We start from the raw sequence: 12,656 nt of genomic DNA on the forward strand, positions 1-12,656 counted from the left end.
GGCGTGTCAGGTTTCATATTACAACATTTATTTTAACTTCTAATCTTGACGAAACGCATATCGTCGGAAAGGCCTGAGTCTCACGGGTCCATATTTGGTATCTGTTTTGTGATAGAAGTGATATTTGGATGGAAATTTAGTAATTTGTTACAGGAGAATGCATATTCTGAAATTAATGCAGATGAAATTAGACAGGCAATTACTTATAAAGCTTTTATTAAACAGTTAAAAAAATGGCTGATTGACACATAATACTGTCAACACTAAGACTTGAACCTGTTGTGTCTCTTTATCAAACAATTTGTTTTGTTATTGTTTTTATAGGATGAATGTCCTGTGTTTTTTCATGGTTGTTTTAGCTATGTGTTTTGTGTATTTGTCATTTGCCAGTAATTTTTATTAGATTTGTTTTGTGTTGTTACTAATTATGTATATTAGTGTCATATTTTTGCTCTTTTAACATCTTGGCCAGGGGACTACAGATGAAAAATAGCCTTTTGGCTAATTCTGGCTTTTTTACTCATGTTTGTTCATGTGTTTTTATGAAATTGCATTGTCCTCTTACAAATAAATTAATCTAATCTAATCTAATATGAAATATGGTACAGCTGTTTTTGGTACAGCGCCTCAACAAATCTCACTTTAATTTTTGTGATATCAACTTCAAATTTGGAACACAACTTGGTTAGACATATGGCTTTGGTCTTATAGTAATTTTAGAGTAATTTTTTGTTGTAAAATATATAGTTTATATAAAATAAAAATATTTACTTACATCATACTTTCATTTTTTGAGGTGCTTAATCTGCCGAGTGTGTTCTTCAAAACGAGACCAATCGTATGTCTATTTCTATAAGGCATTAAAGTTTGGATAGTGCTTGTTCACGTCTATTCTCAAAAAGGGAAAGGGGTTGAGAAAATGCGTAAACGGCTGAAATGTGAGGTTTATCATAGTATAAAACGTTTAGTTTTTTCAAAAGCTGTATTTGAAATGTAAAGTTATTTACTTTGTTTTTTACAGTTTAAGATGTCACCTGCTCTACCCGTCCATTTGGCATTTGGTAAAAATGTCTTTAAAAGCTGTAAATTAGATTTGAAAAACCCTGTGGATAGCATTTTTATTATTATTATTTTAAGTTGAAGTACTAAACGGACTCAAACTAGCACTGATATAGCATGCTTTTGCCATTTTTATTAGTTTTTCACATTTCTTTTAGCTTTGTTTTGAGTACTTCAGATGATTGTGTAGTTCAGTGTTTGTAGTGGTCAGCTGACACTGATCATGTGATGGAGCCGAATGTAACGAGGCGTGTGTGTTTGTCCCGGCAGAAGCGCGAGGCGGCCCAGACCGTCTTCTGTCTGGTTCTGGTGTTCGCCATCTGCTGGTTTCCTCTTCACCTCAGCAGGATCCTCAAGTTAACCATCTATGATGAGCACGACCCCGACAGATGCAGCTTACTGAGGTCAGATATCAGAACACATATACATAAGCTCCATACACACAGGAGACTGGACTCTGAACACATTCATAATGTATAATATAATAATGCATATAGTGCTTCTCTTGCCTCTTCATTATCTTCGGTTTGTGCCTATTGTAGATTTCTTATTATTATTCCGCCATGGAAGTCTATGGCAGCCCATAGAACCGTTTGCGGGAAAATGATAAATTTTGTTATACTGATAGAAGTCATTACCACTAGTAACCACACCAATTTTGGAGTCTCTAAATCAATCTCTCTAGCGCCACCACCTGTCCAAAGTTTACTCATGTTTTTGCTAATAACTTTTGAACCATAAGGGCTAGAGACACAATCTTTTTTCTTTCGATTCCTCGATTCAAGCCAATTCGATCGCACCCTATGACGTCATTTCCGTCATTACAATTTTCCCGCCATTTTTAATGAACCGAAACCTAACTTTTTCGAACTCCTCCTAGGCCGTTGGTCCGATTTACACGAAAATTTAACCAGATCATCTCCAGACAGTGCTGACAAAAAACATGGAATTCAAGTTGATTCGTCAAATCGTTTTTGATTAACACGCAAACAAATTTTACGTAACGCTTGAAAAAACACACTTAAGGCAATATCTCCGCAACGCTTTATTGTATTCAAACCAAACTTGGGACAACTCATCACAAACATGACCTGAGGCAACATGCAGCGTTTCGGCACAGCGCCACCTACTGGTCGGGAGATACGAAAAATGGCTATTTTTGCTTATAACTTCTGAACTGTTTATCCAAAAATCATAAAAGTGGTCATTTTGACTGTCGGCCATTTTGAATTATGTACTAAAATGCTGTATTTTATGAACGCATGAACGGATTGTTACGAAACTCGGTATGGGTCATCAGATGCCCTGAAGTAGCTTGAGAAGTTTCAAAACAGCGCCACCTAGTGGATAATTTATTTTTTCAAATGCTTATAACTTTGGGTGTGGTTGACTTATTTTCATGGGACTAACTTTTTTGTCTCCTGAATCCTTGCCGAGTCCAACGATACCAGATTTGCCAGGTTTCGGCATATGGTTTGTGCAGCGCGGTAATTTAGCGCTTATAAAACATTAGCTGATATCTTTGAAACCGCTAGTCCGATCGAGACGAAACCAGCGGCAGAAAATCGAAAACATAGGTCGATAGCTACAAGTTAATGCCCAAATGTCAAAATATTGATAGTAAGGGGGAGTACAATCCAATCAAAGTCAAGTGTCAGTAATTTTTTACATTTTTTTTCATATAAATGTCTATAACTCCAAAACGAAATTAGATATTTTCACCAAAATTGACACCCACATGTATGGGCTCACTCCGAAGACACATAAAAAATTGTAGGATTGTGCCTCTTGGTGGCGCTATAATAGAACAGAACATGACATTGGCTCAATACAACTCAATGTTTTAATGTGGTGTTTTAACGGTTTTGCTTCAAATGTCTTCACTCATTTTTTCAGTTGGTCTGCTGCTAGCTTCCTTGTTTGCTTCTGTTGCGCTTGGCCCCGTTAATGGCTGCTTGCAGCTATATTTATTATTATTCTGCTCTTGAGTCTATGGCAGCCCATAGAACCGCATGCAGGAAAGTTATGAAATTTGGCACACTGATAGAGGACAGTCTGAACTGTCAACATGCCAAATTTGGAGTCTCTAACTCAATCCCTCTAGCGCCACCACCTGTCCAAAAATGCACTCACGTTTAATAACGGTTAACAATAATATTTCCGCCATTTTGAGTTTTCCGAAGTTTTCCGAGTTCTCCTCCTAGGCCATTGCTCTGATATTCACAAAAATGTATCATCTTCAGAACATGGGGACTAAAAGTTATGAAATTTAAGTTGATTTGTCAAACCGTTCTCGAATAACGTGCGAACAAATTTGGCGAAGAGCACGGCAAAATAGACGTGAGGCTATATCTCCACAGCGCTTTAGTGTATTCTGATCATATTTGGTGTGTTATGCCAAGCATGACCTGAGGCGACCGGCACAGTTTCAGTGCAGCGCCACCTAGTGGCCAGGAGATATGAAAAAAACCTCTTTTTGCTTAGAACTTCTAAATGGGTAGGCCAAAAAATCACCAAACTTGCCGAGATGAACGATACCCAATTTTTCCCATATTGGGCGTCAGCCATTTTGAATTTTGTCTTAAAATGCTATATTTTACAAACGCATTGGCGTATCATTACGAAGCTCGGTATGGGTCATCGCCCTGACAAAAGTTATAATGAAATTTCCAAAAATGTTAATAGCTTTTGATTACATTTGCCTATTGCAATGAAACTCTTAATATATTCTTTAGGTCATGCCGAGAACATGGATACCAATTTTGCCATATTTGGCCAAACTTCCTGTCCGCCATTTTGTTTTCTTTTAAAAACTACTTTTTCGAAAGTCCTAGACCGTGTGTCCGATTTTCACCAAAATCGAATAGAATCATCCTCAGACTGTGTCGACAAAACTTTTTGGATTTTGTGTCAATAGACGAAACCGTTTTCGTATACCATATCAAAAAAGTTGAGGCATGATGCCATAATGACACTGAGGCGGTATCTCTTTGACATATTGACACCAAACTTTGTCTGTGTCATTGTCACCTCACTCTGACCACAACACATCAATTTGGTCACAGCGCCACCTATTGGTCAATGGGTGGGTCAATTGGTCACCCAACCAGTGACTATATTTATGATTTTAAGCCATTTTGCCTAAATTCATCTTTAATTGCTCATTGTTGCAGTTGGTCTGATGCTCCCAGCTGTGCTGGTGGGATTTATCGGGCCTTCTTTGTGCTTGACCCCTTAATGGCTACTTGCACCGAAGCTGCGTAGGCACCTATTGAAATCGTTAGCATTCCTATTATTATTATTATTATTATTATTATTATTCCGCCATGGGAGTCTATGGTACCCTCGCGGGAAAGTTGTGAAATTTGGCACAATGATAGAGGACAGTCTCAACTGTCCCCCATAGCAAATTTGGAGTCTCTAAACCAATCCCTCTAGCGCCACCACCTGTCCAAAGTTTCACTCATGTTTACGCAAATAACTTTTGAACACTGAGGGCTAGAAACTAAATTCCTTGGCTCACGACAATTCGATTGCAAATTTTCCTGCCATTTTGAATTTTCAGAAAAACCTACTTTTGCAAACTCGTCCTAGACGGTTCGTCCGATTTGCACGAAAATTTAACCAGATCATCTTAAGGCAATGCCGACAAAAAGTTATGGAATTCAAGTTGATTCGTCAAATAGTTTTTTGATAGACGCGCTGATAAATTTTATGTAGCGGTTACGAAAATACACGCAAGGCTATATCTCGTATTCAACCAAACTTGGTACATGTAATCCCAAGCATGACCTGAGGTAACATGCAGCGTTTCGGCGCAGCGCCACCTACTGGTCCCGAGATACAAAAAAATGGCTATTTTTGCTTAAAACTTCTGAATCGTCTGTCAAAAAATCATCTCAAAAGTCGTCTGATATCCAATTTTACCATGTCGGCCATTTTGAATTATATGCTAAAATGCTGTATTTTATGAACGCATGAACGGATTGTTACGAAACTCTGTATGGGTCATCAGCACAATGCCCTGAAGGAGCCTGAGAAGTTTTGAAACAGCGCCATCTAGTGGATTTTTTCTTTCAAACGCTTATAACTTTGGGTGTGGTTGACTTATTTTCATTTAACTTTTTTTGTCTTTGCCGAGTCCAACGATACCAGACTTGCCAGGTTTCGGCGTATGGTTTGTGCAGCGTTGTAATTTAGCGCTTATAAAACATTAGCTGATATCTTCGAAACCGCTAGTCCGATCGAGACGAAACCAGCGTCAGAAGTTCAGAAACATAGGTTGATAGCAAAACGCTAATACCCAAATGTCAAAATATTGATAGTAAGGGGGAGTAAAATCCAATCAAAGTCAGGTGTCAGTCATTTTTATGTGTTTTTTCATATAAATGTCTATAACTCCAAAACTAAATGAGATATTTTCACCAAAATTGACACACACATGGTTGACACAAAAATGCCTCTTGGTGGCGCTATTATTAAACAAAATGACATTGGCGCTATACAACTCAATGTTTTAATGGGGGGTTTTAACATTTTTGCTTCAATGTCTTCACTCATTTTTTCAGTTGGTCTGCTGCTAGCTTCCTTGTTTGCTTCTGTTGCGCTTGCAGCTTTAATTATTATTATTATTTTTACCACTTATTGCGATGCATAATGTGATTTATCTCCATCATATTTAAGCTGATTATTTTTGTATGGGCATCATGTCTTAAAATACCATGTAGCTCACTATAGGGGTGCACTGTTTGTAGTGATTGTGATCATATGTGTGACGCTGGGATGTCGTTCTAGCACGTTCCTTGTTCTCGACTACATCGGCCTCAACATGGCGTCAGTGAATTCCTGCATCAACCCCGTGGCTCTGTACGCGGTCAGCAAACGATTCAGAAAACACTTCAAGGTAAGATCTGTATAATAAACGAGTGTGTAGTTCTGGTGACATTAGTGTGTGATTGAACTGTTTGACGGAGAACATGATGAAAGGAAACAGAAGAGCAGAATTAATTACGGTGTTGATTGGCTCAGCCAGGAAGCGATTAAACGAGGATCAGATCTGTAGATTAGCCGAGGCGGATTGAGCCGCGCACACTTTGTTTACAGATGAATTATGAATAAGTATTACATATCGCAGGAAATTGGATGTGACGGCAGGTGAACTGTGGATTCTTCTCATTTTATTCTCCCTGAAAGAGAAAAGTTGGAGTTTGACTTTACATAAAAGTGACCTTGTGCTCAACATTTCCATAAATCCTGTATAGCGGCTCATGCTAATCTGCTCAGGCACATCATTAGCATATGTTTAGCGTGTCTGCTATGTGGTTAATCCTCTGTGTTTCCCGCTAGGCGGCTCTCTGCGCTCCTCGCTTCTGTCCGGCCGGCCCCGCCCTCCTGCAGGCAGAGAGGAGGAGTTTCCTGAGGTCAAAGGTCACCCCCGTCAAACGAGAGCCGACAGACACAGGAACGCCTCAATAATGAGCTTCACATGTCTAAGACCATTAGATTAGCTCCTGATTATTTGTTTTTGTAAATATAAGATGAATGAAAGGCACTGTTGTCAAAATGATACATTTATGCCAAAAATCATTGGGATATTAAGATCATGTTCCATATTTAGTAAATGTCCGACTGTAAATATATCATAAATGTATTATTAGTCGTAATATGCATCGCTGAGAACTTCATTTGGACAACTTTAATGGAGATTTTCTCAATATTTAGAGTTATTGAACCCTCAGATTCCAGATTTACGAACCACACATCAATGGAGAGATTATTAATTCAGCTGAAGATGATCTATAACTCTCAATTTCATAAAACTGACCCTTATGACTGAACTGTGGTCCGGACGAGATCAAGACAATCTCTGGTGTAAAATAACATGAGGTGTGTGTGTGTGTGTGTGTGTGTGTCTGTGAGAGTGAGTGTGTGAGTGTGTGTGTGTGTGTGTGTGTGTGTGTGTGTGTGTGTGTGTGTGTGTGTGTGTGTGTGTGTGTGTGTGTGTGTGTGTGTGTGTGTGTGTGTGTGTGTGTGTGTGTGTGTGTGTGTGTGTGTGTGTGTGTGTGTATAGCATTGTCCCATTGTGTGTTGTAATACACTCATTTTGTACCAAATGTGATATTAAAGTAAAATGTTCTAAACATCAAATCATGAAATCTTGAGATCATGTTCCATATTTACTAAATGTCCTACCGTAAATATATCATTAATGTATTATTAGTAGTAATATGCATTGCTAAGGACTTCATTTGCACAACTTTAAAGGAGATTTTCTCAACATCGAGAGTTTTTTCCAGATCCTGACAAACAGCATTTATTAGAGAGTCTTTAGTCACATTATAAATGTCTTCACTGGCACAAGCGAAGCTTATCATAGAGAAGACACTGACATCATCACATCTGCTGTCGGCAGGTGAGACACACACACACACACACACACACACACACACACACACACACACACACACACACACACACACACACACACACACACACACACACACACCCTCAGGGTTTGTTGACTCAATCCCAGCCATTACACACACATTTTTTCCCGTGCAAATATATGGCCCTGAATCCCCGCTCAAGCGGTCCAGGTGTTGTGGATAATTGAGACCCCGACGGGTAAATCTAGACATAAACACACCCCGAGTAATGAAGTGTGTGTGTCACACGCCTGACGGATCTGTGTGTGTAATGCGGTTTTACATGTGGGACACTTTCCGGCAGACTCGAGGAGGAGCGCTGACGGAATGAGGCCAGCGAGGAGAGGGTGGAGACACCCGTCAAACTCACAACACGAGCCGGATCGGGATCTTTCCTGCCTTTACCCACATCGCTCCAAACATTAGGATCATATTCTGGCGAACACTGTCGGCTAAACCTGCCTCTGTTCTGCTGCGAACAAGGGATGAACGAGGAGAGATGGATCCAGATGAGGATTTACCAGCTGGGTTCGTCCTCCATGTAGAGAAGCGGAGGGAGGAGTTATATAGTGTGTGTGTGTGTGTGTGTGTGTGTGTGTGTGTGTGTGTGTGTGTGTGTGTGTGTGATGTGTCATTATAGTCTTGCTGAAGGGCACATCAGCGGTCAGATGATTCTCCAGGTGGGAATTGATGGCTGTTAATGTCTCTGAGCTCCTGCCAACGAGCCACTTACTTCCTGATGAGGACATGACTTATTTTTTTATTTTTTATTATTAAATGCCAGTCACATATACATAACAAATTAAAAAACAAAAAAAACAGATAATATTCAAAATTCAACAACAAAAAGAAAATATAGTCTAAATTAAATGTAAATGTTATAAGTAAAAGAAAAGAAAAATAAGTAACAAAAGAAAAAGAAGAGTATGAGAACATGAAATAAATAACCTAAAAGCTTCACATAAAGACCTAGTATGTTTTGCTTTGCTGTTTTTCAACCCAACTCAATATAACTCTTCATTTCTATCCGAAACAACAAAAAATGTGTTTTTTCTTTAGCCCATTTTTGCTTATGAATATGGTATTTTCCCATTATCAAACAGAGATTAATAATAAATGCCACATCTGGTGACAACCGTTGTCCATTAAAATAAGAATAAAAAACATATTTTTCAGAAAAACAAACTTTCATCCACAAAGATAACATTCCAAATCTACCCAAAACATTTGGCTTTAAATGCAACTGTAAAATAACTGGACAACACTTTCCTCCTCAGCGCCACAGAAATCACATTCAACACCAACACCAGCACCAAACCGAAGAAAACCAGTTTAACACCAGATGAAGTATCTTAAAGCTACACTGTGTAACTTTTTTTGTTTATTCTTAGCTAAAAACACATCATGACCCTGTGGCCGGTTCTCCACTGGTCCTCCATGACCCTGTGGCCGGTTCTCCACTGGTCCTCCATGACCCTGTGGCCGGTTCTCCACTGGTCCTTCATGACCCTGTGGCCGGTTCTCCACTGGTTCTCCATGACCCTGTGGCCGGTTCTCCACTGGTCCTCCATGACCCTGTGGCCGGTTCTCCACTGGTCCTTCATGACCCTGTGGCCGGTTCTCCACTGGTTCTCCATGACCCTGTGGCCGGTTCTCCACTGGTCCTTCATGACCCTGTGGCCGGTTCTCCACTGGTCCTCCATGACCCTGTGGCCGGTTCTCCACTGGTCCTCCATGACCCTGTGGCCGGTTCTCCACTGGTCCTCCATGACCCTGTGGCCGGTTCTCCACTGGTCCTCCATGACCCTGTGGCCGGTTCTCCACTGGTCCTCCATGACCCTGTGGCCGGTTCTCCACTGGTCCTTCATGACCCTGTGGCCGGTTCTCCACTGGTCCTTCATGACCCTGTGGCCGGTTCTCCACTGGTCCTTCATGACCCTGTGGCCGGTTCTCCACTGGTCCTCCATGACCCTGTGGCCGGTTCTCCACTGGTCCTTCATGACCCTGTGGCCGGTTCTCCACTGGTTCTCCATGACCCTGTGGCCGGTTCTCCACTGGTCCTTCATGACCCTGTGGCCGGTTCTCCACTGGTCCTCCATGACCCTGTGGCCGGTTCTCCACTGGTCCTCCATGACCCTGTGGCCGGTTCTCCACTGGTCCTTCATGACCCTGTGGCCGGTTCTCCACTGGTCCTTCATGACCCTGTGGCCGGTTCTCCACTGGTCCTTCATGACCCTGTGGCCGGTTCTCCACTGGTCCTTCATGACCCTGTGGCCGGTTCTCCACTGGTCCTCCATGACCCTGTGGCCGGTTCTCCACTGGTTCTTCATGACCCTGTGGCCGGTTCTCCACTGGTCCTCCATGACCCTGTGGCCGGATCTCCACTGGTCCTCCATGACCCTGTGGCCGGATCTCCACTGGTCCTTCATGACCCTGTGGCCGGTTCTCCACTGGTCCTCCATGACCCTGTGGCCGGTTCTCCACTGGTCCTTCATGACCCTGTGGCCGGTTCTCCACTGGTTCTTCATGACCCTGTGGCCGGTTCTCCACTGGTTCTTCATGACCCTGTGGCCGGTTCTCCACTGGTCCTCCATGACCCTGTCGCCGGTTCTCCACTGGTCCTCCATGACCCTGTGGCCGGTTCTCCACTGGTCCTTCATGACCCTGTGGCCGGTTCTCCACTGGTCCTCCATGACCCTGTGGCCGGTTCTCCACTGGTCCTCCATGACCTTGTGGCCGGTTCTCCACTGGTCCTCCATGACCCTGTGGCCGGTTCTCCACTGGTCCTCCATGACCCTGTGGCCGGTTCTCCACTGGTCCTTCATGACCCTGTGGCCGGTTCTCCCCTGGTCCTCCATGACCCTGTGGCCGGTTCTCCACTGGTCCTCCATGACCCTGTGGCCGGTTCTCCACTGGTCCTTCATGACCCTGTGGCCGGTTCTCCACTGGTCCTCCATGACCCTGTGGCCGGTTCTCCACTGGTCCTCCATGACCCTGTGGCCGGTTCTCCACTGGTCCTCCATGACCCTGTGGCCGGTTCTCCACTGGTCCTTCATGACCCTGTGGCCGGTTCTCCACTGGTCCTCCATGACCCTGTGGCCGGTTCTCCACTGGTCCTTCATGACCCTGTGGCCGGTTCTCCACTGGTCCTTCATGACCCTGTGGCCGGTTCTCCACTGGTCCTCCATGACCCTGTGGCCGGTTCTCCACTGGTCCTTCATGACCCTGTGGCCGGTTCTCCACTGGTCCTCCATGACCCTGTGGCCGGTTCTCCACTGGTTCTTCATGACCCTGTGGCCGGTTCTCCACTGGTCCTCCATGACCCTGTGGCCGGATCTCCACTGGTCCTCCATGACCCTGTGGCCGGATCTCCACTGGTCCTTCATGACCCTGTGGCCGGTTCTCCACTGGTCCTCCATGACCCTGTGGCCGGTTCTCCACTGGTCCTTCATGACCCTGTGGCCGGTTCTCCACTGGTTCTTCATGACCCTGTGGCCGGTTCTCCACTGGTTCTTCATGACCCTGTGGCCGGTTCTCCACTGGTCCTCCATGACCCTGTCGCCGGTTCTCCACTGGTCCTCCATGACCCTGTGGCCGGTTCTCCACTGGTCCTTCATGACCCTGTGGCCGGTTCTCCACTGGTCCTCCATGACCCTGTGGCCGGTTCTCCACTGGTCCTCCATGACCTTGTGGCCGGTTCTCCACTGGTCCTCCATGACCCTGTGGCCGGTTCTCCACTGGTCCTCCATGACCCTGTGGCCGGTTCTCCACTGGTCCTTCATGACCCTGTGGCCGGTTCTCCCCTGGTCCTCCATGACCCTGTGGCCGGTTCTCCACTGGTCCTCCATGACCCTGTGGCCGGTTCTCCACTGGTCCTTCATGACCCTGTGGCCGGTTCTCCACTGGTCCTCCATGACCCTGTGGCCGGTTCTCCACTGGTCCTCCATGACCCTGTGGCCGGTTCTCCACTGGTCCTCCATGACCCTGTGGCCGGTTCTCCACTGGTCCTTCATGACCCTGTGGCCGGTTCTCCACTGGTCCTCCATGACCCTGTGGCCGGTTCTCCACTGGTCCTCCATGACCCTGTGGCCGGTTCTCCACTGGTCCTCCATGACCCTGTGGCCGGTTCTCCACTGGTCCTCCATGACCCTGTGGCCGGTTCTCCACTGGTCCTCCATGACCCTGTGGCCGGTTCTCCACTGGTCCTCCATGACCCTGTGGCCGGTTCTCCACTGGTCCTTCATGACCCTGTGGCCGGTTCTCCACTGGTCCTTCATGACCCTGTGGCCGGTTCTCCACTGGTCCTCCATGACCCTGTGGCCGGTTCTCCACTGGTCCTTCATGACCCTGTGGCCGGTTCTCCACTGGTCCTCCATGACCCTGTGGCCGGTTCTCCACTGGTCCTTCATGACCCTGTGGCCGGTTCTCCACTGGTCCTCCATGACCCTGTGGCTGGTTCTCCACTGGTCCTTCATGACCCTGTGGCCGGTTCTCCACTGGTCCTTCATGACCCTGTGGCCGGTTCTCCACTGGTCCTCCATAACCCTGTGGCCGGTTCTCCACTGGTCCTTCATGACCCTGTGGCCGGTTCTCCACTGGTCCTTCATGACCCTGTGGCCGGTTCTCCACTGGTCCTCCATGACCCTGTGGCCGGTTCTCCACTGGTCCTCCATGACCCTGTGGCCGGTTCTCCACTGGTCCTTCATGACCCTGTGGCCGGTTCTCCACTGGTCCTCCATGACCCTGTGGCCGGTTCTCCACTGGTCCTCCATGACCCTGTGGCCGGTTCTCCACTGGTCCTTCATGACCCTGTGGCCGGTTCTCCACTGGTCCTTCATGACCCTGTGGCCGGTTCTCCACTGGTCCTCCATGACCCTGTGGCCGGTTCTCCACTGGTCCTCCATGACCCTGTGGCCGGTTCTCCACTGGTCCTCCATGACCCTGTGGCCGGTTCTCCACTGGTCCTTCATGACCCTGTGGCCGGTTCTCCACTGGTCCTCCATGACCCTGTGGCCGGTTCTCCACTGGTCCTCCATGACCCTGTGGCCGGTTCTCCACTGGTCCTCCATGACCCTGTGGCCGGTTCTCCACTGGTCCTTCATGACCCTGTGGCCGGTTCTCCACTGGTCCTCCATGACCCTGTGGCCGGTTCTCCACTGGTCCTTCATGACC

General features: G+C 45.7%; 1 protein-coding gene across 1 annotated transcript in view; it reads left to right on the forward strand.

Annotated features, from left to right (window-relative positions):
* Positions 1-6,534, forward strand: part of ednrbb (endothelin receptor type Bb) — a gene marked incomplete at both ends in the record, with an annotated part of 11,648 nt that extends 5,114 nt beyond the window's left edge. Inside the window, 3 exons of the mRNA XM_079820789.1 lie at positions 1,330-1,463; positions 5,854-5,962; positions 6,406-6,534. Coding sequence (XP_079676915.1) covers positions 1,330-1,463; positions 5,854-5,962; positions 6,406-6,534 — 372 coding nt within the window. The remainder of the gene's footprint in view (positions 1-1,329; positions 1,464-5,853; positions 5,963-6,405) is intronic.
* Between the last annotated feature and the right edge of the window lie 6,122 nt (positions 6,535-12,656).

Source organism: Gobio gobio, assembly GCF_949357685.1.
Source record: "Gobio gobio genome assembly, chromosome: 7".
Taxonomy (NCBI): Eukaryota; Metazoa; Chordata; class Actinopteri; order Cypriniformes; family Gobionidae; genus Gobio; species Gobio gobio.